This window comes from Corvus hawaiiensis, chromosome 3 (assembly GCF_020740725.1).
Source record: "Corvus hawaiiensis isolate bCorHaw1 chromosome 3, bCorHaw1.pri.cur, whole genome shotgun sequence".
Taxonomy (NCBI): Eukaryota; Metazoa; Chordata; class Aves; order Passeriformes; family Corvidae; genus Corvus; species Corvus hawaiiensis.
The window spans coordinates 101,815,522-101,836,387 of NC_063215.1; the positions used below are offsets into that span (position 1 = coordinate 101,815,522).

Genomic DNA, 20,866 nt, shown 5'->3' on the forward strand with positions numbered 1-20,866 from the left:
TGGGTATGTGAAGCAAAATAACTGTGTTCTGTATAGAAAGAGACAGATGAGTTCCAGGGGAATGGCAGTGTGGGAAATAGGAGTGGAGAGACAGAAGTTTGGAAAAGTAGTATCAGTCCTTGAAAAACAAAAAACCTGAAAATTATATATATGTTTTTCTCTTAGTTGGGGCTCTGGCTTTTCTTCTTGTGGGAGATATTGAACAATATTTTTTTTAAAAGCCCAGAACACCCCTCCCCCCCTTGCCAAAAGAAAAAAAAAAAAGGTGACAGTATGCCAATTCTTATTTAAATACACTTATTTAAGAGCTCTTTCTGCTGCTGTGATTTAAATGGAGTCACATCAGTGTAAAGTCAGAGCAAGACCAGAGAGCCAATGATTTAGTAGATACAAATTTCTAGTAGATTCACCATAAGAACTATAACCAGGGCAGAAGACTCTGTACTGTTATGACCTCAATATGATGTTTAAATTAATTTCAGGTCAATATATTTGAAAGCCAGTGAGTAAAGTACTAATATGAACTATGTTTTTGGTTGGCCGATGCCATTTAACAAAGTACGTTAAGAGTTTTCTTCTGCAGTTCTGGTAGTCTTGTGGTATCAAGGGATTCCTACATGTTTTTGTGTTTAAGTATTTAGACAGTTTTCTCCAAAATACTCTGCTCACAAACATATTTGCTGCTTTTCTGTGTGAAAGCATCTTCTTGTCAGGAAGCAGCCCAAGCACTGCATTAGCACGGGAATGGTGAGCATGCATCCTTCCTTGTCTCCCTCTACAGCTGCCATGGAAAACTATTCCACTTAGCAGAGATGCAGCAAGATGGGACAGGTAGATACACAATCCCTGGGCACTGGACCTGGCTATTTTGTAATTTCTTGAACTCTCTCTGACAAAGTAAAAGCCCTTCTTCTCTGTTAGAGAGGAAAGAAAGGTCTCTTTTCCATGCAAGTGGATAGTTTCTCCAAGACCAGGACTCTTTTCAGTGCACTGCCCCCATGGTGTGTCATACCAAGGTTTGTCCTTTTTATAGCCCTTTCACCAGGGGTCCCCTTAATCCTCTTTTGGATTGCGTGCAGTGGGAACAGGCAGCTGACCTGATTTTTTTTTACTCGGAATACTCTTGCAAGGAAAATAGACTGATAGGAAAACACACATTTAATTTTACAACAGGAAGAGCTTACAAGTCCCCAGCCATTAAAAGAGAATAGATATATTTCCTTGTAAATGTGAGCAGCCAAGTTGGATTTGATATTAATATACACTGAGGCACCTTTACATGAAAGGGACACTACAGAGGGTTGTTAATGTGAGAGTAAATTAAAATTGCATATGCTTTTAGGTCTTTTAGAGATCTGAAGCAAGAAAATGGAGACTAAGTGGTTCAACTACTTTAATAATTGAAAAACAAAGGGGGGGTTGGACTAACAAATAAGTATGAATATGTTTACAATAATATTAAATGACGTATGACTAGGTAGGCTAATTGACTCTCACTAAGATTTTGCTCATGTCATTTCAGCATTTTATATAAATCCATCTGCTTTTTCCAGCTCTAGGTAGAAATTGCTTCTGTTGAAGTGCCTAAAAGAAATTGCTTAAAGTTTTACTCACTGCATCTATATCAGCACATTCAAAGAGAATATTATTCACTTAAGCTTTATGCAAAACCGGTCTTGTCAAAGAAAGCAAACATTTAAGAAACAGAATGATTCAGGTAATTGACCCCAATCATCTGCCTCTTCTGGGTTTGAACACCTTTCCTAGCTTGGTGTCAATACAGAGACACAGAGAAACAGTGTTATGAGAATCTCACTGCCTTTGCTTTGCATTTTCTTTCCTGGAGATCCCTTGGCATGCCCAAAATAGTAAAGGCTGCATATAAAAGCAAGGCAATGAACCAGAAGCAATTAAAAAAATGCTGACAGAAGATAGAAAACATCTGACATGCAAACTGTCCAATATGCTGAACAGCTACATCAAGCTCTTAGCGTCCTCTTCCCTCAGTGCAGTTCTGAAGTCATAGAGGCTTTGATTTTAGGCTTTGATTTTACTAATAGACCTCCTCCACCACAGTTAGCCTGTGCTGGATGGAAAAGAATCCCAAGAGAAATGTGGGAGAGTTTCAGAGCTAGTGGCATATTCCTTTCAAAACAAGACTGACACATGGGATACCGTCACCTGGAAGGACACAGTGGAGGCAATTGTCTGACTCAGGGTAACCACAGTATTTCTGTGTCAAAAGTTATTTCATAATGTGTCTCTTTTACAGAATCACAGGGTGGGTGAGGTTGGAAAGAACCACAGTGGGGCATCTGGTCCAACCTCCCTGCTCAAGCAGTTTCATTCCAGAGCACATGGTACAGGATTATGTCCAGATGGTTCTTGAATATCCCCAGGGAGGGGGGGATATCCAGAGCCTATCTGGGTAACCTGTTCCAGTGCTCTGTCACCTGCACAGAAGGAATTTCTCCCTCATATTCAGATGGAACCTCCTGTGCCTCAATTCCTGCCTATTGCCTCTTGTTCCATTGATTGGAACCACTGAGCAGAGCCTGGCTCCATCCTCTGACCCCTCCCTGCAGACACCGACAGCCATTGATGAGATTCCCTCTCTGTGTCTCTCCTCGAGGCTGAATGAACAGGCCCAGCTCCCTCAGCCTTTCCTCATCAGAGAGATGCTCCCAGCCCTTGATCATCTTCATAGCCCTCCACTGGACGTGCTCCAGGAGCTCCATGTCTCTCTTGGACAGAGGAGTCCAGAATTTAATTGATAACTTTTAGTTATCAGCAGCATTTGTTCTGCCACAGGAACTGAAAAACAGGCCAGAGAGGTCTCTATTTTACAAGAATGTAATTTGTTAATTGTGGATTAACTTTGCCTTTTGAACAGTCACCACATAAGTTCTGATCACTTGGTTCAGCACTTGGTCTATCATCTATTCCTATCAGTGACAGTACAAAGTCAGGATTTTTCTTTCTCTCTTTCACTTCTTGGTTGACAGTGCAGGGGACAATTTCCATAATCCTTTTGTTATGAGAAATCTTTTCCTGGGCATTAAAGATATCCTGTTTCCTAGGTTTGTGAATACTTCAGTTATCACCAGTACATTGTGTTATACACAGAATTTGCATTAAAATTGTTTGCTGTACTGCTGACAAAAATAGCAGATCCCAAGAAAAACATATCCACTAAATGAAAAAGCAAAGTATGAAGATCCACTAACATCAGAAGGTACTGTGTGGGAATTATTAGCAAGTCATCTAGATCAGATAATAGATGATATTCTGAGAAGTCCTAATAAACAGATGCTAAATAAACAGAGAAGTTGACATAGATTAAGAAAAATATAACGCACATGCACACACATTTACCACTTTTTATTTTCCACCAAATTATTTTTAATAAAGGAGCAAAAATCCAGTCTTGTAAATCCATACTTGAAGTTCTTTTAGCTCAGTAATCCCATTTCTTAAAGGCCTGTATGTGATTGAAAAGTGAATAATTAAATCCATGTTGACTGTGCCTATTTATGAAAACCTGATGTGTATACAATGTACTTACGTAATTAAATAGACATTAGAAGTGTTTTAATGTAGTAGTTCTATAGTATACAGTATATAGTAGCTCTATATTTTGCTTATACTTGGTAATTTTCTTGCTTGATGTGACTTTTGGTGAGTTTTAACATTTACCCAGCCAGTCTCTCTGTTTCTCTCTTTCTCTGTGAGGTTCACATGTAAACTGCTTTAAAGATTGCATAATGACTGTTTGGCATATCCTACAGGCAAAGGCCCAGAAACCCTTTTTGCTGGCTATAACCTCAATGATAATGAGTGGCACACAGTGCGTGTGGTGCGGCGAGGAAAAGGTTTAAAGTTAATGGTGGATGACCAGCAGGCCGTGACAGGTAGTGTGCCATTGTGATTCCATGATTCCATGTTGGCTGGGGGGAAACACGAAACAAAAAAAGAAAAATGACGGAAGTAAAATGGCTTTAGCTGAAAGAAACAGATGGTTTTTTTCTTTTCCTGGGTAAGATTCAAAATCCATGTTATGCATCTTGGAATGCTGGTACAACAAGTGTGTTATTACACTTGATGTTAATGTTGCTCTGAGTTTGCTATTGAAATTAAAGAAAAACTTTGTGCTGGCTTAAATGAGTGTTTTTATACAGTAATTGGAGAGGAGTGATTTGATACATCACTAATGAGAAGGCAAGCAAAATGCTTTTCGCAACACATTGTTAAGGCTAAACTCTAAGCCACTGCTGGAAGAAAGAATTTAATAAATGTTTGAAGGATATTCTACTGTGGTTTGAATCTTGCATCAACTGTCCTCAATATATTAGGCAGCATGTTTTTCTCAAATACTAGCAGTCAGGATGGAAGAAAACAACTGACATGCATGCTAGCAGATGTTAGAAATGTATTTCTATATTTATATTATCAGAAAGTTTAATAGAGAACACATTGATTTTGTCCTGTACAAGGCAATGCTTGTATGGCATGTATGCTAACAACATACATATTGTTAATAGCAACTGATCTGGCTTCTGGCCCTGATTCCTTGCACAGTACAATGTGCCTAATTTTGTGTTAGCTATTTAGAGTTATCCTTTGGTTTTGTGTAGCATTAAACAACTTTTATCATTGGTTCTAACCTTTGTTAAAATGGTAAAAAGTTAAATGATTTTGGTTTTGTTTTTTTTTAAAGAGGCATGTACCTTCTTTAATAATCCCTTTTCACCTCAGCAGAACACTGAGGGTCATGTCACTGGTTGAAAAATAATTCATATAGTTGCAAGAACATATTTTCTAGAATCAGAAATTACCAATATATCTTCCAGAGCTGAAGTCTGTGTGTATGTTATGATGCCCAGGGTCATTCTCCCAAGAATGTAGATGGCCTAAATAATTTATTTTCTCTTTGATAATAAATTTATAGTATGGGTAGAAGTATACTGAATAATATTATCATCTGGCTGCTTCAACTACCACTCAAGGCAGATTATAATATAGTGGAAATTGTTTAGATCAAAATCCAGTGCAAGATCCAAATGCACAATTCATGGCAGAGGTCTAATTTACAAATACTACAGGTTACATAGCCTGGGTCCAGTTTTCTGGTGCAACACTTGTATTCTTTCCACAACCCAGTATCTGCATCAAAAACTGGCCAGTTGACTTGAATTCCCTCTCAGTGCTTCAAGCTGGAAGTTGTCTGCATTTGCATAACCCACAAATGCTTAATATTATTCATCCAAAGGGAGAAAGTCATCCCAATATTTTAGACAAAAAAAGACTTCCTAAGCTTCCTAAACTCCCTGTAGGAATCTGCATGGCCAATCCGTGGTCTCCTTCACCAGTGAGGAGGGAACTGGTGTAAGAGAAGAAACAGAGCAAACTTTAAATATGGGTAATCTGCTGTTAGTGCCAGGAATATCACATTTCCAACAAAGGAAGTCTTTATTGTTGTGTAGCTGATGAGATTTTTTGTTTGGGGTTTTTTTTTGGGGTGGGTTTTTTTTGTTGGTTTGGGTTTTTTTCAACACTGAGTGTTTTAAAAGCCTTTACAAGTTTAAATTTTAAATGTATGTACTAGAATTTAATGTGTAGTAGCTTTGAATTTCTTGAAAGGGTAGGGAAAGAGTTGCCATATGAGATTAAAGCATTCTTGTTTTATATTGCTTAAAACTTTGCTTCAGATGTCCCAACAATCAGAAATTTGGTTAAAATTTAACCCATTCATTTTTCCTGTGAAAGGTCATTGTAGTGTTATAAGGAGAATAAGGAAGAAAAGGGCTTCCTACTAAAAATTCCAGCTTTTTCCCACCACACATTGTGTTTTCCTTTTTTGATTCCATTTCCTGTCGTATATGAAAGAAACCTCATCAGATCTAGAAAGCTTAAACTGGAGGAAAAGCCATTAAATAATTCAGCCTGACTTTCCAGTTTTTACAGATTATGAAATACTACTTAGTCATTTGTGAGTTGGTTCTCTTTGACAAATGCATAATGTGTGCATGGTTAAATAATATAATTCAGAGTCATAACAAGTTTTCATTGGAGGTCATGCAGGTGGTTTTGAAGAAATTACTCGTCGTAGAAGAGTTTAAATACTTCCAGCCCTGATGCACCTTATTTTCTAAAACTGTATAGAAAATAAAAGTGGATTGAAAGTCACTAAAGTTGGATAACAGAATAGCTTATAGTTATGAACAGAAATTCAATTGGCCTTTTGTATGGTGTTTTTCCACAAACTGGATAAATTAAAAAAAAAAAGATAACAAACAAAATAAAAAAAATAATAAAAAAAAAAAAACCACCAAACCCCCAAACTCCCAACCTTGTAAGTACAAATTACACTCTCTCTCTTCTCCTTCATTGCTGCTTTTACAAATCCTGTGGAGCATTATGTGAAGTCTCAAGTCCTGTTTGCATGTTTGTAGAACTGAAATGTCAGAGGGAGATTTGGGATGTGAGCCCAGATTCAGGAACTTTTTTATTACTATGCTCAAAGAAAGAAATACATTTAATGTAGTGGGGATACTGTGCTACAGGCCAAAGCTCAGTGGATTTATGCCATGATATTAATGCAATGCCATCTGAAGGGATACAGGACTGGAATACATAGTGTTCCTCTCTAAAACTTGATCCTCAGCTCTTTGGCTGTGATCCAACATACAGCTCTTGTCCCAGCAAAATTACACATTTGGCATTTTCCAAGACAGCTCTCTGACTCATTACTGCAAGGAAGAACCCACTTTTGCTTAATACATTCAGGGCAAGTGGTATCTTCAGAGCTGATGTTTAGAAACAAGAACATCAAGAAGACTGTCCCTGGGGTTTAAGGTGCCTCTTGCAGTGCTCAGTCCCGTGAGTGCAGATCCCAGGTGGTGGTGCTGTTCAATGACACCAGTAAGAGTAAGTTCTCATACAGAACTCATCCTGAAGCCAAGTAAGCTACTTGTAAATATTTCTCATAAATTATTAGAGCAATTTTTGTGCCTGTAATTTCACTGATGCCTGTAGTTGTATCTCAGTGCTGTGACTTAACCTGCTCATGACTTCATCTCCCTGGGCAAATCCCAGATATCGACATTTCTCTTTCCCTTGTCTTTTCCCTGTCACACACATGTCTACAGACACTTCCTTATGACACCTACAAAGGTACAGCTGTGTCAGCCTCCTCCAGGCTTTGTGCACCACTTCTGACATGTCCAGCCTGGGGCAGTGCTCACACTCTCTCTTGGAATAGTATATTTCAGGATGGACAGAGAGAACTTGTCAACAGCTTTGCCACAGTGGGAACTTGAATTAGAGCAGCTTTATGCCAGTATTTAGTTCAGCTTGACTAGGTCTGCTCTTCATCTTCTCTGTACTTCATGAGAGACATGATACAGCTAAGGAATTGGAGAATCTAGGCCATGGTTTGCAAAAGGTACATTAAGAGGTGAAATTCATTAGTAACAAAAGCTGGTTTTCCACACAATGTGACCATGAATCAGCCCTGTGAAAATACTGACCTACTTCTTTAAAATCAGCATGGAAAAAATTGGAAGTTCTGTCAGAAAAAGGAACACTTCCGTGAACACAATTTTGATGTGCTGGGTAAGGTATTTAATAACTAGCTTAAAAACTTACCTGACCTGTATGCAGTGTACTCTGGCAGTGCTGATCCTTTCCTCCAGATTAGCTCTACAGTCAGCAGACTTCAGGCTTCTTACTCTGCAGGGGTCCTTGCATGACAGAGAGAACTCAAAGGCAGCTGTGGGGCTTGCTTTTGGCCACCTTTCTGACAAAAGCAAGTCTCTTGTTGTTTCCAGGATTACAAAACGCTGGCGTGCACCCTTCCTGAAGGCTTTCTACTCAGCCCATCTCTTGGGCTCTGCCCTTTCTCCCATGGTTTATCCCCATGATACAAAGCCAGTTCCTTTCAAGCAGCTGTCCACTCTTGTGGCACAGGGCTTTGCAGCAGGGCCAGCATTAATGAACCTAAGACAGCGGAAACAGGAATCCTTCCTTCCTCTAGTCAGATCATGCATGTTGAAGCAAAGCACATGGAATAATATCCCTCAAGCTGTTCTGTTTCTCTTTCATGAAACTCTCATATTGTCGGTTTAGCTCAGAGGTTGGCCTTTGTCTTCCTCATGTTAAGTAAACGTACTTGCTTATAGTAAAACCCCACATCTGGTTAAGTGTCACTAAAGTGAGGGATTTTGTTGGCAGTTTAATATACTCTGGCAAACTGTTTCAGTTTAGAAATCTTGCTGTTGTCCTTATCCAAATGTGCTAAAGGCTCCTGGATTTACCAGTAATTAGGATGAATTTAGAAGAATTCCCTTTGGAATTGGCCTTGCACATTCTGAGAAGTGTGAAATTATTGCAGATACTTAATCACATGATGTGCTTTTTGACTTCCCATTTCAGACACTAACACGTGTTTTCTTGTTGCTGTTTAAAGGTCAAATGGCTGGCGATCACACACGACTGGAATTCCACAACATAGAAACAGGAATAATAACAGAACGGCGCTACCTGTCTTCTGTGCCTTCTAATTTTATTGGGCATCTGCAGAGTCTCACATTTAATGGCATGGCATACATTGACTTGTGTAAAAATGGAGACATCGATTATTGTGAGCTAAATGCAAGATTTGGGTTCAGGAACATCATAGCAGACCCTGTAACCTTTAAAACAAAAGCAAGTTATGTGGCACTGGCCACGCTACAAGCGTACACATCTATGCACCTTTTTTTCCAGTTCAAAACCACCTCCCTGGATGGATTGATACTTTTTAACAGTGGCGATGGAAATGATTTCATTGTGGTTGAATTAGTGAAAGGGTATGTATGGATTAGCGTAACGACAAAACCGGTCTGTTCAAAATGTATGTGCAGGAGGAAATACAGGGGAAAGTTTAGGATGCCAGTCCTTTTTCTGACTGGATAGATGTGATTGATAATGCTTCTTCATGTTGAACTTCATGTGCTTTATTGTGACTCTTTCTTTCAGATGAAGCTAGATGCCTGAAATGTATGAAAGTAAATAATAGGTATAACTTCTCTCGTGTTTACCACAAAGAAGTACTAGTTTGTAGCCTCCCTCTTGTTCTCTCTCCAAGTATGTATGCATGTCTTGGTACATGGAGTGCTCGTTGCTTTCCAGAAACTTGGGACTGCACCTCAACTCATCCAAACGAGTGGCAATTTCTTGGAATGACAGTTGCTTCCCCATCTGGCATTCATTGTTGTCTTCTGGTTTTGCCAGCTCTGCTGAGGAGTACAAGCAAATAGAAAATATTAGACATATTAATTAGTGCCCCCTTGCCATGTAAAGAAAAAGGAAACTTTTCCAATTTTTTCTCTTTTCCCAGGTATTTACACTATGTGTTTGACTTGGGAAACGGTGCCAACCTCATCAAGGGAAGTTCTAATAAACCTCTGAACGACAACCAGTGGCATAATGTAATGATATCAAGGGATACCAACAACCTACACACTGTAAAGATTGACACTAAAATCACAACACAGAGCACAGCAGGAGCCAGAAATTTAGATCTCAAAAGTAAGTACAGTTATTCTTGTGTAATCTACAGTGAGGGCCATTACAGAATGATAAACAAATTAATAATGGATGTAAAGTACGATATATTTTTTTAATATTGTATGAAATCATTTATTTTATAATAATTTATATGATCACAAGAGATAACATCATCATAACCCGACAATGCTAATTTAGTATTAGTTCTGCACAGGTAGGTACAACTTTAAACATGTGGAGATCCCATGGGAATAAAAAAAAATAAGTAGGAAATTATAATAACACAGAGTGGCCCATATAAACCAAAAGATAGTTGGGGGATTAAATGAAGCCTACAATGTCTTTTACATGAACATAAGTTATACAAGTGGCATAACATACTCATCTAAATATGTAATGTATTGTAATTTCGACTTCAGGTGGGTAAACTTTGTTTTATAGCATTAAACCTACATGTTATACATCCAGCTAGATTCTAAAGATCCATTTTTTTATAAATATATGTATATTTTAAAATAAGTGATAGTAATGAGTTCTATGGGTGGGTTTCTGAAAAGCTAACTTGCATCTGAGGAAAATATCTTTTTGGAAGGATGTATAAGTAAATATACTTTTAAAATAATGACTACCTAATCAGGCATAAGAATATATGTTCTGATCATGTGGAAAAGTACTGTATATTTTAACATTCTTTAAGAAGGCTCTTGAAAGGAAAACTGAAAGTTCATAACAGTCAAAGAAATATGATATTTCAAAAGCCAGGATGTTCAAAGTAGATATTAATATTCCATCAAGAGCTTATTCCTTGCTGGATTTTCTTTTAACTGCCTCTGAGTCACAGATAATGAGCTGACCTTGGTAATTATGCTGGATTTTGTGATATTTTACATGTTTGCCTCACTTGAAAGTGCTATTAAGATTGTAAGAAAGACTGTGAAAACAGTATCCTGATATGTCATAATCTGCAGTAAGAGATTGTTTTATTTATAAACCTAGCATTTCTGATAAAGCTTTTTGGATGGCTCACACTCCATTCGTAAAGTAGCATTTGAAATTTGTGCCGTGTTATTTCTGGGGTTTGCATTCTGTTAAACATCATCGATTTTGTTTATTGTTTTGTTTATTGAGACAGTGTAAAATTTCAGCATTGGTTTTGGTGCTGTAGAAAAAGCATCCACCTTGTTCCTTGACATTTTTAAGATGGCAAGTACTACTCATGCATATGTGTATGTCTTTAATATGTTTGGCTTTTTTCCTAGTAGATAAATCAGGCATGGGTAGGAAAAAAAAAAACAATCCTGTTGCGAGCTGATAATTAACAGAGCCCTTTCATTCGACATATTTTGCAAACCGATTGTGGCGTGTCTTTGGTGTGCCGCTTTATTGAAGGAGAGCAGATCAAGCTCGCTCCATGTGCTCGCTGAAGGCACTAGAGAGCGCTGTGATCTCACCGAACGCGCTGCCCAGGGAAGGCTCATTGCGAGGGCAATCGGCAAAATCCAACATCCCTTTGTGCGCTGCACTTTGAAAATGCTACTTTCGCCTTGCGCTTTTGAAGTAAAAACTGTATCCATAGCTGTCGCGTTTTCTAACCTTGAATTCCTTTGGGAAAAAAAAAAAGAAAGAAAGAAAAAGAAATGAGGAGCATGAAAAAACCTACTGAGATTTGAAGTGAGGAAGGTGAATTGTGTTAGATGATTTTCTGTAATTCACCACCCAGGGAATGTGGATGGTAAAAGAATAACAAGCCTGACGTGTTTCGTGCAGAAATAGATAGCAAGCACCTCTCTAAAACTGGTCTAGCATACACAAATCCTCAACCTCTGTCTCCTCATAATAGTATGCTTCATTTTATTTTATTTTTTTAAATGTGTTACACCAAATTTTACTCAGTCATCTTCCGTTAAATATGGCACAGTATATATCATGAGAATTTTGGTTGGATTTGGGAGGGGGTTCAAGCTGATACTTTTTAGCCAGCAGGCTAAAAGAGAGAAAAAAATTGCCTTTCATTACTGTTTTTCCTTCCTTTGTATTTAGTAGAAATGGTCTCCTGTAGTTGCTTCTTTTCTATTTTACATCAGTGTTTCTAACAATGACATATTTCTGTTGTGCTATAAACACTCCATAAACTTTCCTGATATAAATAGTTACAATTAATTCATTGTCCTGTACTATTTTAGCCTTAGCAACAAAGCAAATGCAAAATTACACTTCCTGCTACTGGTATCAATAGTTCTGCTTAACCAGAGTTATCATTAGGTAAAATATTAATGTGTGCAGATAGTATGGAACCTGCAGCCATTCTGAGTAATTGCAGAGTTACCAATTTCTGATTTTGAAATCCAAGCTGATCCTGGAAAAAGAAATCCCTCTGTATGTGGGTTTTTGCAAATACACAGTGAATTCAGCACAAAGATAAGACACAGATTGTGTTGTCAAGCCTGCACAGCATGGAAGTTGTCTGGGAAAGCAGACAGCTGCCATGAAAGTATAGGAGAGAATTTCCAATATATGTTTCCTTTTGGGTGTAGGATTTGGCAATGTAACACAGAAAGTTCATTATCACAAACATCGGTTCCCTGCATAACCTCTGGTACAATTTCAGCAGCTACCTGTGGAAACACATATATTACATCCTGCAGCCTAATTATTGCGGTAATTAGATGGGTAAATTATAAATTGGAGACAAATAAATGAGTGAAAATAATTCTGTGTTTGGATTCCAAGAACAGTGTTATTTTCCCTCGCAGGGAAAATTAGCGAAGTGTGCTGAGGTGCAGTTCTAGCAGATAACCCGTAAAGATAAATGAGTCTGAACAGCAAAAGCAGTGCAGCTCAAGCCTGCCAACACAGTTACACAGCAAATTTCCTTTCATATATTTCATGAGCAGATTCCCTGTCCTGCTCTCAGGATAGCTTAGATGGTTGGCATGGCTGCAATTCAAGGCCTGAAAGAGTTGGGTGGAGGGGAATTCTTTCTTGTTGTACTTGATGCTGTGCTCTGATGTTCTGAGGGGTCTGAGTAGCCTCAAAAGGCACAGAAAAACAAGTGAAAATGGAATTTAACTTCTTGATGGAATGATTACATCAGTGGACTAGGAGAGATTACAGTTGTCATTTATCTGGACTTCTGTAAAGCCTTTGACATGGCCACAACATCCTTCTCTCCAAATTGGAGAGAGGTGGATTTCATGAGTCGATTGATAGATGGATAAGAAAGTGGTTGGACAGTTGCATCCAGTGGTGGTCCACAACTCAAAGTCCTGATGGACATCAGTGGCAAGTGGTGTCTCTCAGGGGTCCTTACTGGGAGCAGTGTTATTAGATGTCTTCATTAATGACGTGGAGGGATTGAGGGCACCCTCGGTTTATTTGCTGATGACACCAAGCTGAATGATGTGGTTGACACTCCTGAAGGATGAGATGCCATCCAGAGGCATCTGGACAAGCTCAAGAAGTAGGCCCATTGTACTCTCATAATACCAAGAGCAGGTGCTGCGCCTGGGATGGGGCAACCTGCAATGTCAACACAAGCTGAGGGATGAACAGATTGAGAGCAGCCCTGCCCAGGAGGACTTGGGGGTGATGGTGGATGGGAGGCTGGGCATGACCCAGCCACCTGGGCTGGCAGCCCAGAGAGCCAACTGTGTCTTGGGCTGCATCAGAACCCAAACCAAACCATTCTATGAGTCTTGTTCCTCACTGTTGCCAAAGAAAAGGCGTCTCCCTTGCTTAGACTGACACTTTTACAAGATCTATAAAGTCTCTCCCCCTCCACAATTTTTTTCCTGTGGTGTGGGAAACTGTAGTTCTGTCAGAAACTATTTTATTTTATAAGTACTTAAAGATGCATGATCTACTTCCAAGGAGGAGGACGTCCTCAAGAACACATTGTATCCACTTACCAACCAGGGTTTAACTTTCCTCTTGCTTCTTTCCTACAAATATAGGCAATATTTTAATTCCCAAAGTTTTCACACACATTTTTAAACAGCAGGCATAAAAAACCCTGCAAAAATCCAATCAGAATTCTCTTGGAAGACCCATCAGAAAATTAAAATATTTTAGCATTTTAATTATTTATAAATTGAAATGAGAAGTTGAGATACTGTACTCTTACCAAACGAGAAGGTAAAGAATGCCTCAGTTATTTTAGATTGGACAAAAAGTAGTTACAAACTTTTGTATGAGTTAGTAGTTTCAGTACTTCAGTATCCAATCCAATTTTAAACTTTCCAGATCACAGAACTTATTTGCAGATATGCTGTATCCTCTAAGATGATCTGCAGTCATCTTAATCTTGATATTGGGCTAACTACATTTTTTTTAGTAGGAAATCACCATTCTGAAAATAAAAATCCTACACAGCTCAATATTTATGGGTTAACTTTTACGGCCTGTGCATCATTTCATATGTCAAGACCTGTTTTTTTGAACTGACATTCATAATTTCAACTTGTCCCACTGTCATCATCTTTCATGTGGCCTTCCCAAATGTCAGTTTTAGAGCCCATTGTAAGTCGTGTTTTTCCTGTGCTGTTATATCACTGCATCCTCAAAAAAATGCTATCCATACTAGAGCATGCATCAGAATCAGCCTGCCTGGAATAAAATAACCTGTCTAGAACTCTTGTCAGTGTTGCTTTTATTTCTCTATCTCCTCACTGGCCCTTGGCTTCCTTTATTCTTATGAGATAGGGCTGCTGCTTCTATCTATGTTTGCTTTTTCATTTGCTGTTTTGTCCCATACTGTGAAAACAGACTAGATTGAAGCACCTAAAAGAAAAGTAGTTATATTTATTTCTGGTATCACCTCAGTGGTTTTACAAATGCACCAAATTATAGTTCTTCAATGTGCATAAATATTCGCTTGGCAATTAATTCATCCTTGTAAAGTTTGAATGCAATTAACTAAATTATCTGTAGGTCTACTAGCCTGGCATATTCATTGATGATTTGTAATAGTCCCTTAATCTATTGATATTTCATTTGCCTGTCAAAGTAGGTTATTCATGCTGAGCTAAATTGGTCTGGATCATAATGAGGAATTCCTGCTTCAGGAATGGAAATTGAAATTGTTTCACTTTCATGTAATATTTTTCTCTGTTGTTTTATATTGAGGCAGTTATTTTTGTTGCTTCATTATATGTTTTTCTCTACATTGCAAGGTCTCTATCAACAGCAGTGATCCTTTATATTTTTATTACTAGAGAAACAAAGCTTTAAGAAGCACAGAAACATTGTACAAATGAGCAAGTATTAATGTTTAAATTTCTCAAATAATCATGCGTGAGCTAAATGTAATGACCTTGCCAGTGGGGTGTGAATTCTTCATGCAGAAATAATGTTCTGTTCCAAATACAGAGTTCCAAATACTGTCAGCAGCAAATAGATCTTCTCAGTGTGACCTATTGGAGTAGATAATAGCAAATGTAGCTGTTGTCTTCCTGATAATGTAGGAAAGCAGACTCTGTACAGAGGAAAAACAAGGGACTTAAAACTGAGAACTCTTCTTTGAGATTTCCTATCTAACAAAGTTCTAGGAGTAGATAACAATACATCATTGGACAACCTGGTCTAATGGGAATTCCTTTATCCTCCTTTCTTTGCCATTTTTCACATGCTGCTTGTAAACAGCAATGCTGTCTACCAGGTTGTAAAAATAATTTTGATAGTGCTAAGGCTTCAGAAGTTGTGCCCAAATTGCCAAAATTATGAGACAGGGAAAAAAATTGAAAATCTATTCCAGTAGTTCTAGATTAAATAAAGATATTCTAGAGCTTGTACTGTGAAGTCAACAATGCAATAGGCTGTCAGACATGGTGAGAAGGGTTTTTATTTTCTTCTGCTTCTCCCCTGTTCTTCTCAGTCTTTCATACATTTATGAGTGAATAGATTTGCCTACATTCCTACAGCTGTTTGACATGCAGGTTATTACTCCTGGTGATTGTGAAATTTCATTCAAGCCCTTTCTGGAACACCAAATAAAAGTTATGTTAAGAATAATACAGGAAACATGTATACTCTTGAAACTTACCAAAGCCTCTGCATATTTAGTATAAATACATTCCACTGCATCCTAGTCCCCCCCACAGATACACAGATTGAAGAAGCACATCCTAAATTTGTTTTAAAATGTGCTGCCATGAACCCTCATTAACCTTGGTATTTTAACAGAACAGTCCTTTTTGCAAAAAGGCAGCTTCATGGAATGTCCTCAGAGTCTGAATGTGATTGTCTTGATCAAAAGTAATAGCGTATAAAAAAGTTACTCTCTGCAAGCCTCCATTCAAAAGGAGAACGTTTAACATCTCAGCTGTTTGGTAGCTTTATGTGGAGAATTGTGCCTGAACCATTTCCCAAAGGAAGAGTTTTGTAGATTATGGTCTCTGAGGTCTAGTGTGTCTGTTGGAAAGAGGAATTCCTCACTATTTTGAAAGCAGGCTCTGCTAAGAGCATGTGTTGGCTGTTAAAAGCAGAGAGTGAAAACATTATAGCAGGAGGAAGGGAGATCTGAGTATTCTATGCCATGCAAATGCTAGCTTTTTTAGATTTTGTCCATTTTTCAGGTGTATATAATCTCCAAAAGTGGCCAGAACAGGCAAGAAATGAAGGACATTTGATGTGCTTGAATGCCTCACCTCTCCACCACAGCCATCCCCCTCACACAGAGTAATTGGCCTAGCATTGATTATGTGGGAGATGGATTGCCACGCACATTTATATGGCAATTAGATTTTATTATTTACCATTTAACATGCATCACCAATTTTCCTCACAGTCCATTGCACAAGCAGACTGCTTTGGTTTTACATCTGTTTAATCTTTTTCAATGCCAGTGCTCTCCATCTAGTCTTTAGTGGGGGTAAAAACAAGCAGAGAGGAATAAAGCAGCGGGGAATCTGAGGATTTTTATTGTCAGGAAAATGATAAATATTTTTGTGTAACTGTTTCTTGTTTGGGGAAAAAACATTTCTTGAGAACAGAATTTCTGGGGAAATGGTGGATTTTAACCTGGAGAAATCTTCAGATGTGAGCACGCACTTCTTGAGTATCTCCTTTTGTCTATTCAAAACTTCTCTCCCAAGGACGTTGTTGTGTTGCTGCTGTCTCTTAAACACCACCTTTACTTGCTTGTGTAACATAGGCACATTTGTGTGATCCTTGAGGAGTACTAAAGTGAGACAAAAATTGTAGTAAGAATGAAATCTGAGCACCAAGAAATGCATGCAGAAGTGGACAGCACATCTAGCAGAGCCCTAAGAAAAAGTTTCTAGGCAGAAGAATATTTGCACGAGTATGAAAAGCCTTCAGTGCAGTTCTGAGTAGTGTGATGGAACCAGGAGATTGGGGAAAGGTGAAGCAGCAGCTCTATGTCCACTCTGGACTGCTGTGGAAATCGGTGGCAAGTGAAAACTGTAAGATGCTGTTCCCGGCCCACCCATCAACTGTAAATTCTTTCTTATACCTCTTAATTCTACTTGCATTTTTTTTTTTTTTTCTGTCAGTGTGGACTACGGGGCAGTGCTACAATGAAATTGTAAAAAGTCAAGTATCAGTCAAGGGAAGAAATATCTTCAAAGTTCAATTCTCTTGACAAATAACTACAATATGTACTATGTGCCAATAAGGGTGCCTGAAGAAAATCCACAATGTCAGCATTTCAGTGCTGGTGATTTCTTTCTTTTTTTTTTTTCTAATACATTTAATGGTGTATTCAAGCAAGATACTGAAAGCAGTGTAGAATTGGGGTGAAAAGATCAGTTTCTACATTCCTTCCTAAAAGAGTGACTTGCTAACCTAGAAATTCCTCTTTTCTTTTTTTTTTTTTTTTTTCTTTTTATTTGCCTGTAAACATTTTGCCTTGCTTGGTTATCAGTATAGGGAATGTGAAAGATGAAAGCCACCACCTGTCACATCATAAAACAGCCTCTTGCCTGAAGTATTTGAAAGGACAGATAACTCAGCAGAGCCTGGACAAGTAAACTAGCCACCCTTTCCCTCCTTAGGTGAGAGAGGGTCTAAAAGTGATAGAATTAATCACTCCAACAGGACAAATATTTGAAAAGACTATTTTTCTTAAAAAAAAAAAAAAAATCACATCAAAACCAAAAGACATCAACCACAAATCAATACTGAAGCTACAGAATGGACTCTTTGAAGTAAGTGGACATAAAACACTAAGTTTACATTTTCATGTCCTCCCTCAAGTGCCCTTGGAAGTGGTAGACAAAATTCAGTCATGCTTTGCTCTAGCATCAAGCAGGCCTGTGAATGCACAGCAAAGTGCATATTCTCTGCTGCAAAGGGGGTTTGAAAAGCCATATGCTGGAGCGTATGTGCTGCAGAAGCTCTGTGGATGCATCATTTAAGCCTTTGTCAACTGTTCTTCAGTTTATTAATGGGCTATGATCACAGCGGGCTTCTTGGTTTATGAAAAAAGAGCAATTATATCTCATCAACATTTTTAAAAGGACCAAACATTTTATTGATATGGAACAAAGAGCAAGTGTTTACTCAGGATTGATGAAGGTGAGGAGACACTCTAGAATGAGCACTCATCCACTATTCAGGCCCAGTTCCTTTTCTAAATCGTGTGCTGAAATCCCCCATTTGAAAGAAAAGTGTCCGCTGTGCTCCACCTATTGCACAAAGTAAATGTGCAAAAGGTGGGTGCTCTTGTACACTGGGGAGGTGGGAAGGTCATCAAGGCCAGGTAGGTTCCCATATTTCAGTGAATGTCAAAGACATCTGAATGCCTGCCTGACATTTTCATTTGAGACAACAGCCCTTCGAGATTTGAAGACCAGGATGGTGTCTGTTCTTTTAGTCAGTGCATATTCAGCTTGTGCAGAGTAATTTATTTTCACAATTCAGTTGTCTCAAAAATACTGTGAGCTGGGATTGTGTGGGTTGTCCTAGGATGAGTTCCCCATGTACTTTGTAGTGCAATTATTAATATACTACAAAGCGATTTCTATTGATCTGGTAATAGCAGCTCGTCTGTTTTAGGAGGGACTGGAATAAAGTGAGCACTTTTTTCTTTTGAGATTAGACTTTCCCTATGGTATTTCTCAGCCTTTACAGTCTTCCATCCTCTTTGCCTGCCTGAGGGAAGAAGCTGTTGTATGCTTGATCATTTTGAAATAGCATATTTGGAGAAAAGTATGCCTGACACCTTGGCTTCACCGCAGCCAGATGTTCCTTTGTATTTTCATGTGTCTTATAAAGGAATTGTGGAGATGCCTGCTGTGTTTTCAGAATCCACCATGGCATGCCAGGGCTATCCATCTCTTTCCTGGGGAGTAACACCACTCTAGTACACCACAAAGAACTCTCATTCCTAGCCACGATGGTGATTTAGTGCAATGTGACATCAGAAACATGACAGAGCAACTTCTTCCAAAGTGAAAGGGAAATTAAGAGAATAGCTGACAGTATATTTAAAACCAGCAGCACAACAAGAGATTGGGGGAGAGAATGTCTGCTTTTGGAGAGAATGATGGATTTGAAGATGCTTTTGGTCAGCTATATAAAAATGAGATGTTGTCTTTATGGGTTACGAAAAAGTCAAGCCACAATTCCCTCCACTGTTTTAATTCCTCCTTATTTTTTTTTACATGGAACAATATTTGAATGAATGGTTTTCATTTCTTGTCAACAAAGGTGTTCAAGAAATGAACACCAGATAAGTACACAAAGCACACAGGTCTAGGAGAGTAAAGAAGTCTAACTACATCTTGGCTAAACTACTTGCTCCCTGATGTCACCAATCTCCTGTACCAAACTGCTGCTGGCCTGGTTAAGGGGTCCAGGTGCACCAGTCACACCTGAGCAGTATTCTTATGTTGTTACCATTATAAACACATGGAAAACAATTCTTTCTCTACTTATGTTTGAAGACAATGGTAGCTGTTACATGAAGCTAATAGTTTTTGCCCACCAGCATGTATCATGCAAGAATTCTCAGGAAAGGAGAAAAGTCTATGAAGTGACCTGTCAGCAATGTCCCTAGTGCCAGATAATAGCTCTTAATAACTTCTTTTAGTTATTCAGAAAATAGAACAGCATCTTCAATCTTTGTTTTACATTTCTTTGGTTGAGCATTTGCAAAGTTCATATTTTGAAGGAATGCAGAGGCTTGGGATAAAAAAAGATGAGCTATTACAGGAGGACTTGGCATTTGTTTTACCAACAGTTGTGTGTGACTCACTGTTGTGTGGTGTTCTGTGTGCTTTTGCATAGTGTGATACCAATAATGAATACATTGAGAACTGGGGTTAATTTATTAGCTAGCAATTTGTTTCTGTGTTAAATTTACTTGTTGTTAAAGCACAAATCAGCTCTAAGTCAGAAAAGAGATAAATAGGTGTAAATAGGAAAGATCCTCTTGGAATAAACGAGGATCTGCAGTACCTGTAAAAGATGCAAGTTAAACCCACTAAAATCTTCTCTTTATCAGTGCTTATGGCATAACTGAGCAGTACCATCATTGCCATGAGCAGGTCTAGCTCTGAAAGTGCTGCCTTCCAGCTGATTCCTCTGGCCTGCCATGAACGTGCCAGTGAGAACATGCCTGCAGCACATTTGGGTTTTTTGGCCTCAGAAAAACAAAGAGAGGAAACAATCCTCCCACTCCAACAAAAAGGAGATAAATCTGTGCACTGACTCCTAATACAAGAAAGAAGAGAGTTGTGAGATCTGCTTTTAAATAACTGCTTTATTTGAAGCTTCTCCAGTGATCAGAAGGAAATCTTGGTTCACTGTATTACCTCACCCATTTCTTTACTACCTGCAACTTTGCCTATGAGAGTTGACACATATTTTATGTAAATTGGCTATTTTCCTTCATAAATTAAAGAAAATCAGGATTCCTATGAGAAAAATGAGACTTTTTCAGGAATACATTTAAAAAATCAAACTGAACTTTAGAAGAGAATATGTGCAAGAAAAGCAACAGCTGAACTTTACTTCCAGAAACTGTGGTTACACATTTTCTGTGGGTAGCAGTGTAGCATTAGTGTTGCATTTAGGCTGCAGCCAGTTTACACAGTGTCATAATCTTGTAATATTGATCTGATGAACTGTGGTACCTTACTTCATGAAATAACTTGCATGTAATTCACACCTGTAGGTAGCCAGATACACAACAAGGGATTTGTTCTGGAGTAAAATTTCCAGTAGTGAAGCTGTACTTACATAAGAAGTGAGAAAGAGAAAACCTGAGAATTTGTATTGTACTGTGTTGATTCCCCTGATCTCATTTAGCAGGAGCAGGGACAATCTTTTTCTTTTCTGAATCTCTGCCATTGCA

At 38.4% G+C, this 20,866-nt stretch overlaps 1 protein-coding gene across 31 annotated transcripts in view; it reads left to right on the forward strand.

The window, feature by feature from the left end:
• NRXN1 (neurexin 1) overlaps nucleotides 1-20,866 on the forward strand; it is a 676,704-nt gene that overhangs the window by 308,861 nt on the left and 346,977 nt on the right. For all 31 annotated transcript variants that reach the window (XM_048299377.1, XM_048299382.1, XM_048299400.1 and 28 more), the window contains 3 exons: nucleotides 3,789-3,911; nucleotides 8,468-8,849; nucleotides 9,380-9,570. In XM_048299377.1, coding sequence (XP_048155334.1) covers nucleotides 3,789-3,911; nucleotides 8,468-8,849; nucleotides 9,380-9,570 — 696 coding nt within the window. The remainder of the gene's footprint in view (nucleotides 1-3,788; nucleotides 3,912-8,467; nucleotides 8,850-9,379; nucleotides 9,571-20,866) is intronic.